Raw genomic sequence first — 25,436 nt, forward strand, 5'->3', positions numbered from 1 at the left:
TGGTATATTGTACTGGTAGATGGTATATTGTACTGGTAGATGGTATATTGTACTGGTAGATGGTATATTGTATTGGTAGATGGTATATTGTATTGGTAGATGGTAACAGTCCTGGTAGATGGTATATTGTACTGGTAGATGGTATATTGTACTGGTAGATGGTATATTGTATTGGTAGATGGTATATTGTACTGGTAGATGGTATATTGTACTGGTAGATGGTATATTGTATTGGTAGATGGTATAGTGTATTGTTAGATGGTATTTTGTACTGTTTGTTGGTATCAGTACTGGTAGATGGTATATTGTACTGGTAGATGGTATATTGTATTGGTAGATGGTATATTGTAGATGGTAGATGGTATATTGTACTGGTAGATGGTATATTGTACTGGTAGATGGTATATTGTACTGGTAGATGGTATATTGTACTGGTAGATGGTAACAGTCCTGGTAGATGGTAACAGTACTGGTAGATGGTATATTGTATTGGTAGATAGTATATTGTACTGGTAGATGGTAACAGTACTGGTAGATGGTATATTGTACTGGTAGATGGTAACATTACTGGTAGATGGTATATTGTACTGGTAGATGGTATATTGTACTGGTAGATGGTATATTGTATTGGTAGATGGTATATTTTTTAATAAAGTTGTAGAACCCTTACAATCTATAAAACAAGAAAGTGAAAAAGAAAAGTATAGATAGCTCCATTGTTTTTTTTTCATTTTATTTATTATTTAACACCAACTATTAAAAGTAAAAAAAAGAAAAACAAAATTAACAAACAAGTTCTACATTATTATTTCTAATGAGTTTATATTTTGTTATATTTGCAGGAGTGTAAAGAAACTCTCATGATAATAATAATTATTAAAGAAAAATGAGAAAACATAGCAGGTAAATTTCCAGGTAACTCAACCAGTCCAGTAATTCTAATGTGTACAACAAAAGGTGTTCAGATATTGCTCCCTTGTGTCTATAACTCTGACTAGTCAAATTCATGATAAACACAAAGACCTCATCAAGTTAAAAAGGAATGTTTACAATGGAAGATTGTCAATGCTAACCAAGTCTCAAAAAATAAGAAAAAATTCAAATCAATATCTGAAACAAAATACAACAATTTTAACAAGAGGCGTAATGGGCCTGCATTGCTCCCCTTGCTGGTACTTGTCCTAATTAATGAGAAGAGATGGTTTCAACAAATTTGACCCCTGTGACCTTGAATATTGTTCAAGCTTATTTCTTTTTATAAAACTCTCAGAAACCTTCCAGCCAAATATCACAATTCTAGGCCTTTTGGTTATTGAAAAGAAGCTGTTTAAAGGGGAAAAGTTGACAACAATTGGATGATGGGCATCATGCTATAGCTTAAACTAACTAGGACCTTCAACCCTTACTCTTTAGGCCAAGTGTGAAAAACATCCAAAAATGATATCGCTCTCTAGAATTATTTCAAAAAAATTTCACTCATTTTATCACAGCTTTGTATTTCTTGCACAAAATAATTTGTTTACTCCAGCATTTGCACAAATCATTCATGCCTGTAAAACATATATCACTTTCAAATTGTCTAGTTCATTTCCATGTTATGTTAAGAAAAGATGTGTTAAATGCTGGCCTCATTCAGAAATCCTGAATTCTTGAAACTCGTCACATCAGTGGTCTTCAATAATGTTCAGATCTTTCACTCTTCATTTTCCTGCAGTTTAATTTGAACCATTTGTGGTCTTCCAAACTCCCCAGTATGGATCAAACTCACTTTAAACCAGATTCATGGAAATTCCTCTGTTCGTGGACATTCACTTTGAACATCCTGAAAACTCGGATGTAGGTGTTCATCAACTCCATTTTTCCTTCTGGTCTGCATCATTCAAATGTCTGTTTTTATTCCAGGCTGTCACATATTCGTAGAGGAGAAACACAATACATATGTTCGGCGTCACATGTAAGAGGTAGATTCCAAAACCCTTGTAATAGCCTTGAAATCCCTCATACCTGCATAGAATAAAACCAATGGCAGTTGGCATCTGCACAATGTGCAAATTAGTAGATAATAACATGTAACATGTAAAGGTAACTCCTGTCATCACACCTCAGAACAAACACCTGTCATTACTTATAATGAAAGAATTTCTACAATTCACAGTAAAAACACACCTTAATAAAAAGATTTAGTTCGATCTAGTTCTAGTAAAGGGTAGGTTTGCTACCCCAGTACTTTAGAAAGTAGAAGAATAAACGATTTGATATCAAATTAGGAAACTGTACGCATTTGTCAAATACATTTTACAAATTAACATAGAAAATAAAAACATCAGGCCACGGAGAATCAGAAAATGGAACAAAAATATGAAATGTACGCACTACATGAATAATTATAATTGTACATACAGTCAAACTTCTAGGAATAGAACTTCAATGATTCAAATTTCTCTACGTAACAAATTTTTTGTCTGGTCCCAAAATTTTATTGCTATATATTGCTACTAACTCCTTTATGAATTGAAGTTTTATAAATCAAACTTTTTCATGTATAGAGGTTTTATAAATCAAACTTTTTCATGTATAGAAGTTTTTTCACAGACTGAAAGCTATATGACAACAATTATTTTCCTGTATTGTACAGATACTTTCGCCCCACTGCAACATCTCACATATAGCGGAGAGTGTTACGGGATCACGGAGAGTGCTACCTGACAACGGGATCACGGAGAGTGCTACCTGACAACGGGATCACGGAGAGTGCTACCTGACAACGGGATCACGGAGAGTATGTATCAGTCTTGGAATTATAACAAATAAAGACCACTTAAATTCTGTGTGTTGTTTCATTTAAAATTGATCTGTAAAATACATACACTGTGAAACATGAAGGGACAAATGGAAACGTAAGCATGAATTATCAATTTCTCGTTAATTTTTGTTTAAAGTTATGCTTTTTTTCATGAATGACATTTTTCTTGTAAGATAAAAACAATCTTTTGATTTAATCTTGTATTTTTTCATATTTGTTGTATTCGTTCAGGTAGAAATATCATGTCTTCAACCATGTATAGCAATGAACATGAAAACGTCAACATAACCCAAAACAAATGTTGCAAAGTCTAGATAATCGTGAAATTTTGGTGGCTACAATATCATGAAAGTCTGGTGGCTACATAATCAATATACACCGCCACAAAATATAAAGATCAGGATAAAATGGCATAAATCTTACAAAAATCAATGAACCGTAAAATTGCCTCTTCATGCACATAGAACCATTGTATTAGTGACATTGAGCAAGTTTTATGAAAATCTGATCATTAGTTTAGGAGGAGTTACGTTCACAGGAAATGGACGTACAGACGGATGTACGGACGGACGGACAGACGAAGAAGATGACGCCAATATACGACGGCCTCCGGTGGCGTATAAAAAGGAAAATGACAGGTTAAAGTAGTAGAAAACCTGCTATTAGCTTATACTACTCTTGCTGACTTGGACTGAAGCTCGGAAATGTTGTAAATGTAGAAAGAGTACCCAGGGAAACCTATATGGTTGAGCAGGTGACCCCATACATTTTCATGTGCGATCTAGGAATGAAAACCCACTTAGGTGAAACGCATTGGCACATTGTCCACCAAACAGTACCTATGTATAAAGGCATGCTACACATATCCTGCATTTCGATTCACTGTAAAAAGATTTTCTGAGTAATTAATTATGCACTGTATGTATCTCTAACATCAATAAGGTAACAATTAAAGCATCAATGTTACCGAGGAAACAGTTCTAAAATTCTTAATTTCCGACATCTCTAGTTGGATTGTCATTGTTTCAACATGCACACAGTTTACACTGGTACATGTAAACACACTGGTGAATAGTACCTTTTAATACAAATTAAGAATTAGATACAGTAGGGTCAAAGATTGTACAAAAGACACACAAGTGATTAGTACCTTTTACTACAAATTAAGAATTAGATATAGTTGGGCCAAATAATGAATCCATCTGCATCATACAGCTATTACATTGTACTTCCCTCTAGAACTTGTCAGTTATGCTTAAGGCTTAAACTGGTGAAAACTTGGAGACGCTGAGAAAAATAACAATTTGGCAAAAGACAATATAAATGTAGAGGTATATGAAAAACTCCAAACATTTTCCTATTGGCTGGATTCAGATGATGAGTACATGTGTATGTAGGAAAACACGGCATGCAGTTAAAGCAATCCTTATAAAATAACCCGACAATGTCCCACAGGGAAAAACATCATATTGTTGGCAGTGGTGTTTATATACCACAAAGCCCAATATTTCTATTCCTGTAATGTTTTAAGCCAGAGTACCTGATGGAAAATTTTCCGTGTCCACATTACAAAATTTGTCCCAACGTCCTTAATCCATAATATATCTCTTTCTGTAATGATAATTTTTGGGTGAGAATACCATATGAAAATTTGTCCCGATGTCCTTAATTCAAAATATATCTATTCCTAAAATAGTGCTAATCAGACTGTGATACACTTACCGAAAGATCTGACTGATGATATCAAGGATTCCACCGTAATCTCTATGCTGGTCTTGGAGTCTTGATCGTATCACTTGGTAAGGATATGTTGTACTGGCAGCTATAATTTTTGATAACGCCGCAAACACGATATATTCCAGTGATTTCTACAAAAGATAATGTAACAATGATATATCATTTCACCGCATAACTGTTCTGTTGTGTCATGTCATTCGACCCTGTCAGGCAGTTGTGTCATGTCATACGACCATGTCAGGCACATGTATCATGTCATACGACCATGTCAGGCAGTTGTGTCATGTCATACGACCATGTCAGTCACATGTGTCATGTCATACGACCATGTCAGGCACATGTATCATGTCATACGACCATGTCAGTCACATGTATCATGTCATACGACCATGTCAGTCACATGTGTCATGACATACGACCATGTCAGGCACATGTATCATGTCATACGACCATGTCAGTCACATGTATCATGTCATACGACCATGTCAGTCACATGTGTCATGACATCATTATGACATTATCAATAAGCCACGTCTTGATGATATGATCGTCTCAGCAGTGAAATCATAAAGTCTGAGTCATGATGTCTTATAAGAAAATTGGTTTAAAAGTTTATATTTCAGAAATCTGAGTAATATGATAAATAGAATTTTATACTGGTGCCAGTGTAATTTGGAACTGATGAAACTTTCAAAAACTCTACTATGTCACATGCCTAAATGCTTGTTTAAGCTTGTTTAATAAATTCTATACTAAGTTAACTGTAAGATCCTACATCTCAAACTACCACACTGCCAATGAGATTTGCTGGGTATATTTCTCCATGAACAGTCATTTAGGGCAAGGTCTCCTTGTAGTTGTTGTAGGTTACCTCATTGAACAACATACCAGAGGCCCAATACATGCAATCCAGAGCACTAAGGGTACATTGTCTTATCTAAGAACATAAGCATGTCAGCTAAGACTGATCTGTTTCCTTATAAACTGTCATCAGTAGGGAGTATTAAGCTTCTAAGGTCTTAATCTCAGGTCAGGTGAGCACACCCATTTTCAACAATGATAAATCCTCACTTTACTTGAGAGATTTTGGTATCTGTCATGGAACTTTGTCTTATTGAAAGTTTCAGGCAAATCTGTTTACAAAATTTGTGAAACAGAACCAACAAGCAAACTAACAAGTACCAAATATATCCAGCTTCATGTCACACAAAGAAGTAAAATATTTCTCAATGAGATCACTATGGCAACCATAAAACTCCCCCATTTTTTTCATCAACCTGCATCTTTTGAACCCCTGTGTTCCAAGTTTGTCAGTCAGGTGACAGTTTCTTCCGTGAAAACCATGATAATGGGTTCAGGCCCTTGAATATTGAATCAGCTTTGACAAGTAAATACCATAGGTTGGAGATGTAGGGATATTGTTATCCAGAAATGGAAAATTCACAATAGGAAAACTGAAAATGAGAAAATATGACATAGATCTGTCCAGTAATTTGTGAGACATGTATGACATCAGGCTGAATACAGATAAATCTTGCCATTTACACAATATCTAGGTACGTCAGATATATCTTATGTATCATCATCATCATTATATTTCTACCAACAATTAAAACTGTTCTACTTACCAAACGGTAATCAGCATTATAACCTTGGTAGATATTGTAGCGGGATTTCATTTCCTCGTAAGCCATAAATTGTACAGCACCATGTGATATTCCAAAAACTCCAGGCAAGAAACCCTGACAAAAAATACCTTATTGTCAAACCATTCATTTTCCTCGTAGATTCATTTTTGTTGATTTCAACTGTACTCTTCACAAACCACATGTCAATGAACTCTAAAAATTAGTTTAAGTACACTGATTGAGGTATATTCATCCACCAAATGATGTGTTTAAAGAAAAAATGATCAATAAAAGTACAAAAACCTAAAATAAATCCCCCTCCAAAATAGAAAGTATATCGTTTTACAGTTAACAAAACAGAGGTTATGAATCAAGAAGCCTTAATTACTGTAATATCATTATCATTTCTGGGAGATTTATTTTCACTGATTTTCAGTGTACTATCTATGAGTTCATATTATCAACAAATCCACAAAGTGTGACAGAGTTACAAACACGTCCACAGATCTCTCTAGATATCACAGCATGTAGAGATAATTACACAAAGTGTGACAGAGTTAGATACACGTCCACAGATCTCTCTAGATATCTCAGCATGTAGAGATAATTACACAAAGTGTGACAGAGTTAGATACACGTCACAAAGTGTGACAGAGATCTCTCTAGATATCTCAGCATGTAGAGATAATTACACAAAGTGTGACAGAGTTACAAACACGTCCACAGATCTCTTTAGATATCTCAGCATGTAGAGATAATTACACAAAGTGTGACAGAGTTACAAACACGTCCACAGATCTCTCTTGATACCTTATCATGTAGAAATGATTACACAAAGTGTGACAGAGTTACAAACACGTCCACAGATCTCTCTAGATGTCTCAGCATGTAGAGATAATTACACAAAGTGTGACAGAGTTACAAACACATCCAAAGATCTCTCTAGATAACTCATCCTGTAGAGATAATTACACAAAGTGTGACAGAGTTAGATACACGTCCACAGATCTCTCTAGATATCTCATCATGTAGAGATAATTACACAAAGTGTGACAGAGTTACAAACACGTCCACAGATCTCTCTAGATACACGTCCACAGATAGATAATTACACAAAGTGTGACAGAGTTAGATACACGTCCACAGATCTCATGTAGAGATAATTACACAAAGTGTGACAGAGTTACAAACAGTCCACAGATCTCTCTAGATATATCATCATGTAGAGATAATTACACACGTCCACAGATCTCTCTAGATATATCATCATGTAGAGATAATTACACAAAGTGTGACAGAGTTAGATACACATCCACAGATCTCTCTAGATATCTCATCATGTAGAGATAATTACACAAAGTGTGACAGAGTTACAAACACGTCCACAGATCTCTCTAGATATCTCAGCATGTAGAGATAATTACACAAAGTGTGACAGAGTTACAAACACGTCCACAGATCTCTCTAGATATCTAATCATGTAGAGATAATTACACATAATGTGACAGAGTTAGATACACGTCCACAGATCTCTCTAGATATCTCATCATGTAGAGATAGTTACACAAAGTGTGACAGAGTTAGATACACGTCCGCAGATCTCTCTAGATATCTCAGCATGTACAGATATTTACACAAAGTGTGATAGAGTTAGAAACACGTCCACAGATCTCTCTAGATATCTCAGCATGTAGAGATAATTACACAAAGTGTGACAGAGTTACAAACACGTCCACAGATCTCTCTAGATGTCTCAGCATGTAGAGATAATTACACAAAGTGTGACAGAGTTACAAACACATCCAAAGATAAACACGTCTAGATAACTCATCAATTACACAAAGTGTGACAGAGTTAGAACACGTCCACAGATCTCTCTAGATATCTCAGCATGTAGAGATGATTACACAAGATCTCAGCATGTAGAGATAATTACACAAAGTGTGACAGAGTTACAAACACGTCCACAGATCTCTCTAGATATCTCAGCATGTAGAGATGATTACACAAAGTGTGACAGAGTTACAAACACGTCCACAGATCTCTTTAGATATCTCAGCATGTAGAGATAATTACACAAAGTGTGACAGAGTTAGATACTTGTCCACAGATCTCTCTAGATATCTCAGCATGTAGAGATGATTACACAAAGTGTGACAGAGTTACAAACACGTCCACAGATCTCTTTAGATATCTCAGCATGTAGAGATAATTACACAAAGTGTGACAGAGTTACAAACACGTCCACAGATCTCTCTAGATATCTCAGCATGTAGAGATTACACAAAGTGTGACAGAGTTAGATACACGTCCACAGATCTCTCTAGATATCTCAGCATGTAGAGATAATTACACAAAGTGTGACAGAGTTACAAACACGTCCACAGATCTCTCTAGATATCTCATCATGTAGAGATAATTACACAAAGTGTGACAGAGTTACAAACACGTCCACAGATCTCTCTAGATATCTCAGCATGTAGAGATGATTACACAAAGTGTGACAGAGTTACAAACACGTCCTGTAGAGATAATTACACAAATTGTGACAGAGTTAGATACACATGCACAGATCTCTCTAGATAACTCATCCTGTAGAGATAATTACACAAAGTGTGACAGAGTTTCAAACACGTCCACAGATCTCTCTAGATATCTCATCCTGTAGAGATGATTACACAAAGTCAGGTCATTATCTATCTCAATACCACTAGTAGGTATCAAACTCCTGACCTCTGGAAAAAAAAGCTTAGACAGATCAATAATCAATCTACAAAATCAATAAATCAATAACTTTACAAGAATTTCTAGCTGATAATGCAGCTGCATTTGTATTTACCAAAGATACATATTCTCTGTCAAGATACATATTCTCTGTCAAGGGAGACACATCACTCACTGTATACCTACCCTATAAAGACCCCGGAATCCCTCCATCTGAAATATTCTGACCAGAGCATCAGCCATGCCCTTATAGTTTTTACTGGATGGTACCTGCTGATCGTACTGAAGACATATCCTCGTCTTGACAACCCAGATTGGATTTGTGAGGGTCAGTGTCATGAAACCTGTATATATAAATTATAGACACCATTGAAGACATGAAAATCAATCATTGATTAAAAGTCTACAAAATTCTGAAAGGTATGAATTTCCCTTATTTCTGTTCAAACCAGAATCTAACAATATGATACTATGGGTAAGTGTGAACCAGAATCTGATCAGGTGTAGAACATGATGTTATGATACTATAGGATAAGTGTGAACCAGAATCTGATCGGGTATAGAACATGGTGTTATGATACTATGAGGTAAGTGTGAACCAGAATCTGATCAGGTGTAGAACATGGTGTTATGATACTATAGGATAAGTGTGAACCAGAATCTGATCAGGTGTAGAACATGATGTTATGATACTATAGGGTTGTGAACCAGAATCTGATCAGGTATAGAACATGATGTTATGATACTATGAGGTAAGTGTGAACCAGAATCTGATCAGGTGTAGAACATGGTGTTATGATACTATAGGATAAGTGTGAACCAGAATCTGATCGGGTATAGAACATGATGTTATGATAATAGAGGGTAAGTGTTAACTAGTATCTGCTTAGGTGTAGAACATGATGTTATGATACTATGAGGTAAGTGTGAACCAGAATCTGATCAGGTGTAGAACATGATGTTATGATACTATAGGGTAAGTGTGAACCAGAATCTGATCAGATGTAGAACATGATATTATGATACTATAGGGTTGTGAACCAGAATCTGATCGGGTATAGAACATGATGTTATGATAATATAGGGTAAGTGTTAACTAGTATCTGCTTAGGTGTAGAACATGATGTTATGATACTATGAGGTAAGTGTGAACCAGAATCTGATCAGGTATAGAACATGATGTTATGATACTATAGGGTAAGTGTGAACCAGAATCTGATCAGGTATAGAACATGATGCTATGATACTATAGGGTAAGTGTCAACCAGAATCTGATCAGGTGTAGAACATGATGTTATGATACTATAGGGTAAGTGTCAACCAGAATCTGATCAGGTGTAGAACATGATGTTATGATAATATAGGGTAAGTGTGAACCAGAATCTGATCAGATGTAGAACATGATGTTATGATACTATAGGGTAAGTGTCAACCAGAATCTGATCAGGTGTAGAACATGATGTTATGATAATATAGGGTAAGTGTGAACCAGAATCTGATCAGATGTAGAACATGATGTTATGATACTATAGGATAAGAGTGAACCAGAATCTGATCAGGTGTAGAACATGATGTTATGATAATATAGGGTAAGTGTGAACCAGAATCTGATCAGATGTAGAACATGATGTTATGATACTATAGGATAAGAGTGAACCAGAATCTGATCAGGTGTAGAACATGATGTTATGATACTATAGGGTAAGTGTGAACCAGAATCTGATCGGGTATAGAACATGATGTTATGATACTTTAGGGTAAGTGTGAACCAGAATCTGATATCTGATAAATATTCACCAGAAAATTTAGAACAAATCAAAGTCTAAATCAAAGTACTGAAAGTACTGGTATGCTAAGACCATTGAAAAAATAAGTTCTTTGTTATTAGCTTGCTATATACTGAAACCAACTATATGCAAGCAGTAAATCATTGCAGCCCATAAAAAATGACCAGCAGATATCAGAAATAACAAGCATAGTAGTATTACTTATGCAATACATATCCCAAGTAGGCTCCAAGATGCAAGGATAGGGAAGTTGTCCATTTCTTTGGATACATTGTAGGAAATGTTGATCTTGGACACCATATTATCACTTTAAAGACTGCGTATCTCATTGGTTGAAGACCATTAGTTAGACCATCATGCAAATAACATGCTACATACAAATATTGGACAGCTTCATTTTCCAGATTGTTTGTAAATGACTGCATAAGAGTGCCAATTTTCTAAAACAAACATGATATGTCACCATAACTTAAAATAGAAGATGCCTATTCTTCCGGAACACCTGGTCTTATTCTCCTTGTACTTTTTCAGGGAATCTCGAGTAGATATTGTCTTTGTTTCAATTTTTCATGTTTATATATTCTTTGTTCTCTAAAACTTGTCACAAGATATTTTATTCCTCTTGTATTATCATTTTTTAACATCCTTACAGTGACCTTGAACCTTGAAATTTGCAAGATGTGAATATCTTTTAGGTTGTGAAATTTGATAGAAAAATGAGGGTAATACAAAGAACACCCCCATGCATCTATCCGTTTTTTGACTGTGACCTTGATCTTTGACATCTGACCCTGAATTTCTAAAGAAACCGCCTTCTCATAAGGGATACATGTTCCAAATTTGATTAAGGTATACTGTCTTAGTCTCAATGCGTTTACAAGGTAATCATATAGTACTTATGCAAGTACTGTGACCTCTACATTCAATCCTCAAAATCATTACTATATCCTCTCCACATTGCCCAGGGATAACTGAAACTGTAATCCAAATGATAACTAATACCCCCAACACCCACAGCCTTAGCTATCTCCCCATGGTGACCTTTTGCACAGAAACATCCTCTGAAACACAGCGGTATGTGCACGTTCCCTAACATTCCTGCAAAGTTTTGTTGAAATTGGTCCATAGGTTTAGAAGTTGACCGACAAGCAAAACCTGTCTATATTGACCAGTTGCCACGGCAATCAATATTTCGAGGGAAAATGGTGCATGCACATCTACACATTGTCCTGAATATTACTGAAAAGTTTCATCAGAGTTGTCCAGACAAGATGTGTCTACAGACAGACAAACAGATGGATGGACTGATAGACAACCTGATTCCAGTTTACCCACCCTTTTGGTGGTATAAGAATGCATAAGAGTGCTTACAAATTCCATGTGGACAGATATTATGGAAAAATAATAATAATAATAAAAACATGATAAAGATGCTTATATCTTGTTTTATTCAGTTTTTAGATACAGTATTCTTTCCATGCTTTGATCAGCAATGTAATCTTGTCATGTCAATATCCTAGTACAAGATTGCATACACAAAATTGTTGTAGGTAGACTTTTAAGATGAATAAAAAAATACATGCCTAAGTTTAAATGAAGGTTTTAAACAGAAGTCGTATTATGTTCAGTATGCAGTGATTTTTCTAGACAATTGTAAACTATAAACTTGGTATACAGCGATCTTTTCTACACATTTGTAAAAACAAACTCAGTATGCGGTGATCTTTTCTACAAAAAGTTTTTTTATACATATTGTATACACTAAACTCAGAAAAAAAATAAAATAAGTAAACCTTTCTATGTACACTACAAACTCAGTATACAGTGATTCTTTCTACACAAACTTGGTATAATTAGTGAATCTTTCTACTCAGGTAAATTGAAGATTGTATACAAATTTACTACAAATGCAGTATACAATGATCTTTTCCACATTTTTTTAGTTTCTGCCATTTGTTGATTCTTCTTTTGTGATGGTAAATATACTACCGCCTTTAGAGAGTACTGTGACCTTAAAAGGCAACATGGTTGTTAGCATCTCCTCAAGTGATTAACCATCTTCAACATCTAATTGGAGTCCGGAAAGAAGGACTTTTTTCTCCACCATAAGATCCTCAAATCCATTGTTGGTCACCATGGCCAATTCCAAGTTAGAAGAATCAATAGAGATACCTTCTACCATTCAAGATTTCATTTCTTCAGGGACATCCACTTGCTGAAAGAGAGTAAGGGAAATAAATAACTATATTTCATTATTGCTATGATTATGTGCAAGAAATATACACTTCTGTATAAGCTTATAGTCTTGAACTTCCCAATAGGAGTCTAAATTAAATATATTGTAATTAATTGTTTTGACGTTCAGGACTGTCAAATTATTAAGCGATGGACAGGTAGCAAAATAATAATATCTTGACAATGGTCATACAGAGATTGAATCATAAAGTTAAATTTGTGTGATAAATCTGTGCAGTATGATAATTTATTTTGACGTTTGTATTTCAAAAATCATTTTGACTTGAAAAGTAATGTGTAGTTTAATTAATTACATTGGACCGTCATGTAATAGCAATGCCATTTCATAATGTAATTGTAATTTAATTAATTACATCATCATATAATTGAACCCATGCCTGTTACAAACAGTAGCTGTCCTAACTGATCCTAAAATTAACTTTGGCTACATCTATCACAAAATTAACTTTGGCTATGTCTATTACAAATGCCACATTTAGCTACAGTAGAGGTATTTCAAAAATGTACGTCATTGTAGCTGAAAGGACATAATTAATGGTTACCTAACCAGAACTACAGTTCTGAACAAACCACTACAAAGCCTGGTTAACTGTACTAAGAAAATGTCCTCTCAATTAATCAATTTCATTGATTATCGACATCTTATTGTTGTACTTACGGTCACTTGAATTTCTTAAAGTTTCAATTTGACTTTTAATAAGGCCCAAAGTGATAATACTGCAATGTCTTAATTAGCTCTCGAGGGGTATTGGTTAGACTATTTATCCCATTTCATTCCATTCACCATGGAAACAAAACTCTAAAACCCTTAAAAACAGTCGACAACTAATGACAAATATTGAGCCTAGGGCTGTGTAAAATTGATGAATCAAGTGTTGAACTGAAAGTGGAAGCAGTTGACATAATACTGAAATTTCTGAGATAAACAAATACAGTACATATATCAAAAGTTCAGGCATAATAAGAATTGTACCAATTACACTTTACACATTCACACTGGGACCTTACACTTTGCTAGGTTTATCCTAATCTTTATTAAAACACTTTCCGGGATTCAGATGTTAATTGACATCTTCATTATTCCCAATCTTTATATTACAATCGTTCACATGCATCACTCTTCAACAGAATCAACGAGACATCATATCAGAAAGAACTAAATTTAAGCTAAAACTATAACTTCACTTGTAAACCTTACAATTGGTATAGCTGTAGAGTTCCCTTACGATTTCAGACCCTGGCCTTGAGGTACTTCTAAATTATCTCCGATCAGAAATTTGAAAGAGCTAGATCTACAACAGCACGGACAGTGACCGATATTTTAAAGTAAAATCGATATATTACACAGATAGATTCCTAGATCTATTCACGGTAGCGTAAGTAGTACAGTACAATATTACGGACAAGTTTTTTTACTGTTTAATTTCCGATTTGTTGGGCCACTGACAGAAGTGACTGCGATGAGACCATTATGAAACAATCATTCAAAAATAAATTCATTTCAAAACACTGAAATACTTTACGGAAGCAACAAAAATGTGCTAGATGCTTACATAACATTTTTCAAATGCATACTGCTTCAAAGGAAAAGTCTTGAAAATATTTTGAAAAAAGTGCCATGGCGGCAGTGCCCAGCTTGCGCGTTGCCGTCGAGCCTAAATTCAATACATGCGATAGCTCATTTCAAATGAATTTTTGCAAAAAATGCAATTGCTAGTTCAGTATAAGTATTGACTTTAAATTCAGCTTATATATATATATATATATAGTGATACTTACCTACATAAATTACCCGCCATCTTCTTTCAGCCGCCGTCTTCTTTCCGGGGCAGCACCGAGCACCCCGGCTGTTTCCGTCAAAATTTTATGCTACTCTAAATCATTCTTATTTTAGTTTCATTCTTATTTTCAACTACATATTTCAGTATTTTCAAAAGTTTTCAACAGTATTAAACGGGATGAAAATTTTCGAAAAAAAAAAAAAGAAAGACATGACACCCACAATGCATCTCGCGGAAAAGAAAGTTAAGCCGCCATATTGGCATCCCCTCGCAAAATTTACCACCATAAAACGTGAGTCTTTGTCATTGTATTTACAAATTTCGATGTCTGATTATCATTAATACACAACACAAAACGTTTTCTTGATGTACAAGTAATGAAGAAAATGTTGATAAGGTTGTTTCATTTAATGACTAGCATCAGCAACTTGTAGGGGCGATAATCCAATGATTACGGTAATGTCCGGCAGATGGAGTAGGAGTAAACTTTCGATTTATGAACCAATGAAAACGAAGTACTGATACTCAGGGCCAGGGGCGACAGCAACATGCTGAAGAGCTCTTAGCATAAAAATGCATTTTTAGTTATAGTAAACATAAGACACCAATATAGATATATGTAAAAATTAAATCCCACCCCCAAAACGAATTTCATACTGTGACAACTAGGTAACATTTGCAAGGATATTAAACAAGTATACAATATTCCTTTGATTTGTTGAGATCACAGATAAGTCACTAATATGGGCATTGGTTAATCTACAATTTATTTTCATGAGTTCATTTGAATCTTATTTCTTAAAAGAATGGATCCCATAATGTAAAATTTAGATTTCCATAAATTCTATGAGTAATATCAATATAATTTCATCCGTTTGACTGGGGAATAAGGATGAAATGAATTTCTCCGTGTTATGTTTTTCCAATAGGTGGCGTGTTGTGTATTAGCACGTGCGGGTCGTGCTAATACATGTGTCCTGGTACCCGGGTCCGTCATTCAGGCGACTCGGGTAGCGCGGTGCACACGCAAATTTAGGTCCAGCATAGTTCGGGTATATTTTGTTAAATGGAGACAGACGGCGATGAAAATATTGATGCCACAACGGGCAGTTCGGGAGAAACTACTCTTGGTGATATATTGGAGCATTTGAAGGAGCAAAATGAGAGTTGCGGGGTTATTTAGACTCAAGGTTGTCAGTATTGGAAAATTCACGAGATGTGGCCAAACAGATTCAGAAGTTGAGGGAGGATAAAGATACTGTGTGGAAACGCGAAGGAAATAAAGAACAATTTACGTTTAATTCGGAAGTGTTAGAGGATGTACAGCAGGTAGTTTGGGCTTTGAAAGCTGGTAAAGAAGATTATGCAGGAGAGATACTTGATGAACTTATTAGTAAGCTAACAAGGCGGAACAAGCTGATTAGAATAGCCGATTCGTCAGAGGCAGGTTGGGGCACAGTGAAGGAATATGTCGCTAATCCGTTAGCAAGTGATTCGGATGATGACAGAAAGATTGCGAGAGCTGACAGTAAGGCAGTAAAGAGGCTTAAGGACAGAAAGAAAAAGTCAAAGGAGAAAAGTGTGAGGTGCAGCAATGGAAGGCCTAGTTTTGCGGCGGGTACGGCAAGCCAGGAGTCTTATACTCGTCCTATTATTAATCCTGGGAAGCAGCTTTTTCGTGGCCAATACAGCACTGGAGCACGAGCATGTTTCGCCTGTGGTGAATTCGGGCATTTCCGGAGAGAGTGCCCCCAAACCCCTAAGACCGGAAACCTGTGATAAGGTCGATTCTAAAGAAGGACAGGTGTTAAAAGATAAGTATGATCTTATTTTTAGTGACATCGAAGAGTCAAGTGGAGATATTACATGTAGAGGTGACATTTTATTCACGGATGATTATTTTGAGTATGAACAGGGCCAAAGTGATATTAGAGTGAGGGGCAGATTGAATAAGAATATTGAGTTTTGGAAAGCTATAGGGAGTTGAGAGTTTGTTTTAGATGTTATTGAAAATGGCTACAAATTACCATTCTATTCGGCGCCAAATGAGTCTGAAAAGGTTAATAACCTGTCTGCATTAAGGAACAAAGAATTCGTTGAAAGTGCAATTTTACATTTGGAGAAACGTCAATTAGTAGAACGGTGTAATACTGTTCCTTTGGTTGTAAATCCATTAACGGTCTCGGTACAGAGTAACGGAAAGAAACGTTTAATATTAGATCTGAGAGAAGTGAATTTGCATCTTTGGAAACAGTTGGACAAGTACGATGATTTGAGAACGGCTTTAGCATTTACAGTAAAGCAAGGCTGGCTTATTAAATTTGATGTTCATTCGGCCTATCACCACATAGACATATTTCCCCCACATACAGAATATCTTGGTTTTTCGTGGACTTTTGGTTCGGACAAAGTGTATTTTAAATTCCTGGTTTTACCATTTGGATTGTCAACAGCGCCGTATGGTTGTACCAAAGTTACTAGACCGTTAATAGCAAAATGAAGAGGTGAAGGTCTCCAGATTTTAATGTATTTAGATGACGGTCTTTGTCACAATATTTGTAAGTCAAAATTAGTAGACCAAAGTTCTAAGGTCAAAAGTGATTTGATACAGTCTGGTTTTATTCCGAAGATAGATAAATCTATGTGGGATCCTGTGCAGTGTGTATGGGTTTCTTGGGAGTGGATATAGATACCCTGTTAGGAGTTCTAAGGATATCAGATCGTCGCATAGAAAAAGCACGTGCTTGTGTTTTGGATATCCTGAAGTGTGTTAACAAAGGAAGGCCAGTCCATGTGAAGGCTGTGTCCAGTTTTGTAGGGCAGATAATCTCTATGGGTATCATGTTTGGTAATATCGTACAGCTTATGACCAGGTGTATTTCGATACGTATGTTACAGGCGCAGTCTTGGAATGATAGAATTATGTTGAACGACGAATGTTTGAGTCAAATGCGGTTTTGGTTGAATCATTTGGACTGTATTAATGGCAGAGAACTTTGCTACACCCCTCACTGTAATAGGATAGTCTATTCAGACACCAGTACCACGGGTTACGGTGGCTACTGTGTCGAGTCATCGCTGGGTGTGTCACACGGAACGTGGTCTCCTTATGAGACAGGTCAAAGTTCGACGTTCAGGGAATTGACAGCAGTATATAGGGTCATGTTGTCATGGGTACACGTGCTCCGGGGTTCCTGGGTGAAATGGTTCTCTGATAATCAGGCTGTTGTGAAAATAGTAGAAAAGGGGAGCATGAAGTCTAATTTACAAGACATAGCGCTGGATATATATCGTTTAATGGTACAGAACAATATGAAAGGGCAGATTTTATCAGTAAACTTGTTGATTTTGACGACTGGGGTGTGAGTGTCTCTGTTTTTCAACAGGTGGTGGACTGGTTCGCATCTTGGTACAATGCGAAAGTTTGGTCATTCTATTCTAGGTATTGGAATCCGGGATCGGAAGGTATAGATGCATTCTCGGTTGACTGGGCCTGGAAAAACGGATGGTTTAATCCTCCGGTGTATTTGATAACTAGAATAATCAAGTACATGGAAGTGTGTGGGGCCCACGGTACTCTGGTTATTCCGTTTTGGAAATCAGCTAGATTCTGGCCCCACATATGTCCAGATGGTGTACATTTCATGGGTGGTGTTCAAGAATATATATTCCTGAATACTGAGAAGTGTTTTTACACCCTGTCACGTTCGGGGAAAGGCATGTTTGGAAATGTAGACTTGAAATTTCCGATGTTAGCGTTGCGTTTGGATTTTCGCTGATCTGAATACCAATCTATAATTTGTTAGTTTTAACATTATTAGGGTTTCTATTTTTTTTGAGAATGTGTATTACCTAGTATTACAGATTACAATAGTTTTTGTTGATGGTACCGATTGCTGACGTTTACAGTAGTTTACAGCAGTGATTTTACAGTGTGTTGTCAGTTACAGCAGTGTGTTGCTGGGTATATCTGTTGGTTAGCAGTTATTTGAAAGTGTGTTGTCATTTACAGCAGTGTGTTGCTGGTGTGTACCTGTTGTCTAGCAGGAACCCCGACAGCGTGTTGTCAGTTACAGCAGTGTGTTGCTGGGTATATCTGTTGGTTAGCAGTTATTTGAAAGTGTGTTGTCAATAACAGCAGTGTGTTGCTGTTGTGTACCTGTTGTCTAGCAGGAACCCCGACAGCGTGTTGTCAGTTACAGCAGTGTGTTGCTGGCGTATACCTGTTGTTTAGCAGGGGACTGACAGTGTGTTGTCAGTTACAGCAGTGTGTTGCTGGTGTATACCTGTGGTTTAGCAGGGGACTGACAGTGTGTTGTCAGTTACAGCAGTGTGTTGCTGGCGTATACCTGTTGTTTAGCAGGGGACTGACAGCGTGTTGTCAGTTACAGCAGTGTGTTGCTGGTGTATACCTGTGATTTAGCAGGAGATTGACAGCGTGTTGTCAGTTACAGCAGTGTGTTGCTGGTGTATACCTGTGGTTTAGCAGGGGACTGACAGTGTGTTGTCAGTTACAGCAGTGTGTTGCTGGTGTATACCTGTTGTTTAGCAGGGGACTGACAGTGTGTTGTCAGTTACAGCAGTGTGTTGCTGGTGTATACCTGTTGCTTAGCAGGGGACTGACAGTGTGTTGTCAGTTACAGCAGTGTGTTGCTGGGTTTTGTGGTGGTTTTGTGAATGTCATTAATGAATTTAATTGTCTAGTATATGTGATTTGGGTTCATAAGGGTAACTTACTTTCCACTGGAATTTGTATATATTTTAATTTGTTGTTTTTGTTTTCCTTTTTCACGATTAGTGACGTCAGTGTTGAGAGAGGAATGTTCTATGGTTCCGGATCACCTTAAGGATTACGCTTTGGGTGTACCTGAGCTACTTCAGCATTGTAAAGCTGAGAGTACGGTTAGGAAGTACTGCTATGGATATTTACGTTGGAGAAAGTGGGCTAAGGAGAACAATTTTGAGGAAGAATATATCTTCCTTGTGAAACCTTTTCATCTGTGTATATATATATCATATTTGGTGAAGAACAATGGAACGACTGGTTCTTTAACGGACGCTATGTATGGTGTTAAGTGGGCTCATGATATTGTTGGGAAAGTATTCCCTACTGTGTCTACATTAGTACGGAATGTGTTTGAAGGGGCAAAAAGGTTGTTAGCTAAGCCAGTGCAGAAAAAACAGGCAATAACTATATCAATGCTTAATGCTGTATATGATAAGATGTTTGATAAAAATAATTTGTATAACCAGAGAATCATTACCATGTGTTTGTTTGCTTACGCAGGTTTTATGTGGAACGCAGAGGTACTTGCATTGAGGAGGTCTGATATACAGATACGCACTTCACACATGGAAATTTTCATTGAACATTCAAAGACAGATGTATATCGGGACGGTTCTTGGATAATCGTTAGTAGGACTGGATCGCGGTTGTGTCCGGTATGTAATTTTGAGCTGTATGTGAAGCTGGCTGGTATATCGGATGATTCTGGGGAGTTTGTGTTTAGGAACCTTACTATGTTGGAAACTGGTAGTTATGTGCTCAGGAAGCTTAATAAGCCTATGTTGTATTCGAGGTTCAGAGAGCATTTCATTCAGGCGTTTTCTTCAGTGGTTCCGGATATCAAGAAGTTTGGTTTACACAGCCTTCATGCGGGAGGAGCTTCAGCTGGTGCCAACGCTGGTATTGTTGTTTAAACGCCACGGGCGCTGGAGATCAGAAACGGCGAAGGACTGGTATATTGAAGACAATTTTCATGAACGGTTGAATGTTTCTAGGCATCTGAACTTGTGACTTTCCTAAATGGATCCTATAATCTGTTTGGGGGCGTATCTAGTACTTTTGGGAGACATTCCCCGTTCTTTATTCTTCATGCGGTACCCTCTGTCGCTGTGAAAATACAGTTAATGGTTGTTGTTATTATTATCCTACTGGATAATTTAAAGGAGAAATATAATTTCATCCGTTTGACTGGGGAATAAGGATGAAATGAATTTCTCCGTGTTATGTTTTTCCAATAGGTGGCGTGTTGTGTATTAGCACGTGCGGGTCGTGCTAATACATGTGTCCTGGTACCCGGGTCCGTCATTCAGGCGACTCGGGTAGCGCGGTGCACACGCAAATTTTTTTTTGTTTTGCGTAGGTGTAAGAATTTTTTCCTCTATGCTTATTAAGTTTTGTGGGAAGAATTTTAATAAAAATCAATTGAAATGAATTTTGATAATTTCGTTTGCTATTAAGTTAAAAACAGTATTTAATCATTGAAGTTTTCAAATAAAAGCAAATTGCGCGTGCTTATGAAGAACAATACATGTTTCTGTTAAATACTAAATTATGTGGCAATAAATCATGCGGTACCCTCTGTCACTGTAAAAATACAGTTAATGGTTGTTGTTATTATTATCCTATTGGATAATTTAAAGGAGAACAATATTTGAACACAGAAATCCCGACTCGTATGTGGATGTACTACTCCACCTGTTATACCTTATACATATAATACCACATACCTACATTAAACTACTTGGTTTGACATGTTTCAAAAGGCAACCAAAATCTGGGACTTTTCATTATACATACCTGCTTCAGATGCAGCCAGCATATGTTTAGCTGGACCAAGGTTCACTTGAGTGTCACCATCCTGCATCCAAGTCTTAATGCTGTTGTAACTGTAAATGTATGATCATCACTCTGTTTAATACTTATTGTTGGACACAATATACGCTGCCACAAAATTTAAGATCAAGATAAAATGGCATAAATCTTACGAAAATCAACGAACCAAAAAATTGCCCCTTCATGCACATCTACCCATTATAATTGTAGTAGTGACATTGAGAAAGTTTCGTGAAAATCTGATGATTATTTTAGGAGTTGCGTTCACAAGACTCCACTATGAACAAGCTACAGATACAAAGTTGAAAATGGCATAAATCTTACAAAAATCAACGAACCAAAAAATTGCCCCTTCATGCATATCTACCCATTGTAGTAGTGACATTGAGCAAGTTTCATGAAAATCTGATGATTAGTTTAGGAGGAGTTGCGCTCACAAGAAATGGATGTACGGATGGACAGAGGGAGAAGATGACGCCAATATACGATCGCATCTGGCGGAGTATAAAAACTGTTTTGGCATATTTATCAAACTGAATATAAGTATCAATCACAACAGTCTGCAGAGTGGTTGTTCTTTATATTTATTATAACTGAAGATGCCCGGGAGGGCGAAACCGGTAGACGGTATTGAATAATAAATATTAAGAACAATCACTCTGCAGACTGTTGTGATTGATACTTAGATTCGGATTTTCTCTCTTGCTCAATCACCCTGCATACCTGAGGTATCCAGCTGGGGAGTGGAGGAACCTACAAACCACCCAACTTTAATGAACGGCGTTGGCTCTATTACCTGAACTCATTTATCAAACTGAGTTACGGTATGTATCTCAACTACATTACGTATACTTAGTTATGTATCATTTAATAAGACATTCAGAGAATATTAATAATTAAGAAATTGAGGTACCTATCTTTCAACAGGACATTCATTTTTTAAGAAATTGAAATACTTCCATTTTTACAGTAGCTACATTAATATGGCACTTCCAAGCCCCTACTGATAAACTCATGAGTTGTATCAAGATATCAGTTCACTTACAAAAAGAAGTAGAGCCCCCAGGACGTTCCAGCTCCCCAAACATTTGGTACCACTCCTCTATACATTCCAGTGACCCCATCTTTACGAATGATCTGTAGGAATGCATCTTTTAAGCCATTGTACATCGGTCTTGATACTCCGGCCACACCGCCCTCATGCACTAAAAAAGATTGATACATGAAACAAAACTACAAATCTATTTGAAACCAAGGTAAATATTTGTAACTATTTATCAAATGATATAGGTATATAGGTATATTGGTGGTTGTGGAGGATTGGGGAGGGGGCTTAGGACAAAATAGGATTCTAAGAAAAAACTGATCTAGTCAGACAACTGACCCAAAACCTGTTTACTTCTTTCATATATTCTACCTAAGACCTTGCATGTGCTATCTACTGTTTAAACTAACTATTCTGATAACACATTTCAATCAATAATGTAAATTTTTAATTTTGTTAAATTGACAGTTGTGTCCACTCCTTAAACTGATGTTGCATTTTTATTCAAATACAATGAAGTGTTGATTAATCAGTTTGTCCTTAATGCCAGTGTAGAGAAATCTGTTTAAAAGTTGTTTGGTTTGGGATATGCTTCTGTTCTTATACAATTAACATTGTATGTGTAGATTAATGAAGAGTGAAAGAAGAAATAAAACACATTCCTTAGTTTAGTTTAGTTTATTACCAGTGCAGGATCGTTACGATCCTCTATACCGGTCTCAGTGATACAATGATAATGTTTATAATTATTGTCATTTGAGACATCAGATCCAGGAACTACAGAATTTCTGCTTTATAATTATATACCAGTTCTTGATTTGCCCAGAGATCATCTAATCTATTTTTGAAAGAGTTAACTGTTGGTGCAGATACAATATACTCCGGAAGATTGTTCTATATTTTGACCACATGCAAATTCCTGCCCATTGTCCAGACAGGAACCTGGATCTCTAGCATGAGGGCTCTACCATGTCAAAAGTAAAATTGGCAAAAAAGCCACATTTTGAAAATTGCCGACATCTCACAAAGGTTTCTTTTCGGGTAGATTCAAAATGAAGCTGATGGCTTTCATCTTCATGAATAAAGAGATTTCACTTCAGCTTGTAGTGTTACAACCTCTATCACCCAGACAGTGGAGCATGCTTTGATTTAATTAATAGAACCTTGATCACATAGATGAGTTTCTCTAAAACAGCAGAAACACGTTTTTCTCTATTTGTTAAGATTTTTCTAGGTCTCCGACACTGAGGCTGCAAGTAAATATTATCATGGTTTATAAAGATCAAATCAGGTAGCAGCATGTTTAGTTAGTCGATCACCAACAATATCTTTTATACATGTGTAATATGTGAAACAAGAGGCCAATGGCTATGTAGTAATTACTCAATTCTTCAGGAGTTAATGAAGAAAAGACATATCTGGACAAGGACAATAAAGAAACTTTCTTTATTCAACCCTGAATTCTTTTCTCTCTGTTACTTTTTGAAATGACAAAATCTTGGGTCTTTTGCTCATTTGAAAACATTTTACCATACAATCCAGTGAAAGTGGATCAAGGTAATTATCTGAATAAAGCCCTAAATCCCAGTAATCGGTCGGACATACCCTGAAAAACTGTCAGACCGAAACGAAATCTGTCACACCGAACGATATTAAACAAAAACAAAGAAAACTTGTCACATTTCTTTAATTTTTCATTTGCTTTCTTGTCAAAACTATTTCTACATTCATATTTATTCTCTGCTGAGTTCCATTAACTTATCAAAGTTTAATAGTTCATCTTGAAAGTCAAAGCACTCTTCTTCAATATCTGGATCAGAATCTTTATTGCACAGAATGTTAATGCCCCTTTCAAGGGACATATAAGAAGACTCTGTCACTTTAGTAACTTCCTCCTGTGTCTCAGAGATACCAAACTTCAAGTTGGCTCGGTGACATCCTCCTCCTCCTGTCATCTGACTCTTGACTAACTTGAGGATCTTGTGACCCTGATCTTTGTTGGACATCTTCAGTATCAAACTCAGACTGAATGACAACAGATTGTTGTGATTCTAGAGTCACCTTCTTTTCCTTGCGTCTGTATGTTGTTCTTCTTTCCATCACAGATCCAGCCTAAAATATCAGTATTGTACAAAATTAAGTACATGTAATTTAATCACCTGAAAGTTAAATTATATAAAAAAAATCTAACAACACTAACAATAACTTCAAAGTATAAGTGCTTAACTAACATCAAAACGGTAGGCTCATTTTTGTGACTTTTTTTGTAATTACAATTATATCCACTACTCTTATGATACTGTAAATGATCTATTACAACTGATTTAGAGTTATTTCAGGAAACTTACCAGCCAGGTGTCGATGGCATCATCTGGATTAAACTCCATAATTTCTGGGGATTACAGTTTCACAATAATATGGTCATTCAGCAATGTTGATCCCACACGAGAGCGTCTACATGTTTTCAACAGTTGTAGTTGGGAGACTGCCAATGTCTATCTGTTTGGTTCCGTCAATATAACAAAGCCATATATAATCTGTTAAGGGACGATTACTTTTAGCTATTGCATGGTGTTACCCCTCTATGTTGTACTATCCTTATGTCATACAAAAGACCAGCAACAACCGTTCTAAAGTACAAATGTTGAGTATTAGCACAAGTTACAACAATGATAACATGTATGGTCTGAGTATCGAGCTTAACAAGTTACTCCTTCCACGGCCACACCAGGACTGACTCTGTTTGCTGTGATCTTACAGTTTATCCTAAAGTAATTCTAATCTAATTCTGATAGGGAAAAGTGTCTTCTACTGATCTACGATTAAACCGTGATCAGTTAATGTCTCACTGGTGGAGAGCATGTCCAGCCAATGTTTCACGGCATGATTCTGACACTAAGGTGACCGCAATTAAACTATCTGTCTGATAAGCCAGCCGGTCACATTAAGATTTAACACAAATTATGTTCAACACTTGAGCGACAAATTTCACTATTAACATCCCCCTGCCTAAGAAAACTTTTACGGTCTAAAAGTTCAAGAGATAGCAATCTGCT

The 25,436-nt window shown here is 36.4% G+C and overlaps 1 protein-coding gene across 1 annotated transcript; it reads right to left on the reverse strand.

Moving 5' to 3' along the window:
- Nucleotides 1–1,050: 1,050 nt before the first annotated feature.
- LOC132546240 (mitochondrial folate transporter/carrier-like) lies at nucleotides 1,051–24,767 on the reverse strand. Its single transcript, XM_060209949.1, has 10 exons — nucleotides 24,729–24,767; nucleotides 24,352–24,492; nucleotides 23,544–23,630; nucleotides 23,254–23,344; nucleotides 22,381–22,540; nucleotides 21,300–21,388; nucleotides 9,079–9,236; nucleotides 6,169–6,282; nucleotides 4,526–4,671; nucleotides 1,051–2,004 (listed from the first exon to the last, which is right to left on the reverse strand). The coding sequence occupies exons 1-10, from the start codon at nucleotides 24,765–24,767 to the stop codon at nucleotides 1,848–1,850; spliced, it is 1,182 nt and encodes a 393-aa protein (XP_060065932.1). The 3' UTR covers nucleotides 1,051–1,847.
- Nucleotides 24,768–25,436: the final 669 nt, after the last annotated feature.

The sequence above is a fragment of the Ylistrum balloti genome, unplaced genomic scaffold (assembly GCF_031769215.1).
Source record: "Ylistrum balloti isolate Yb309-2 unplaced genomic scaffold, AGI_CSIRO_Ybal_v1 Utg369878, whole genome shotgun sequence".
Taxonomy (NCBI): Eukaryota; Metazoa; Mollusca; class Bivalvia; order Pectinida; family Pectinidae; genus Ylistrum; species Ylistrum balloti.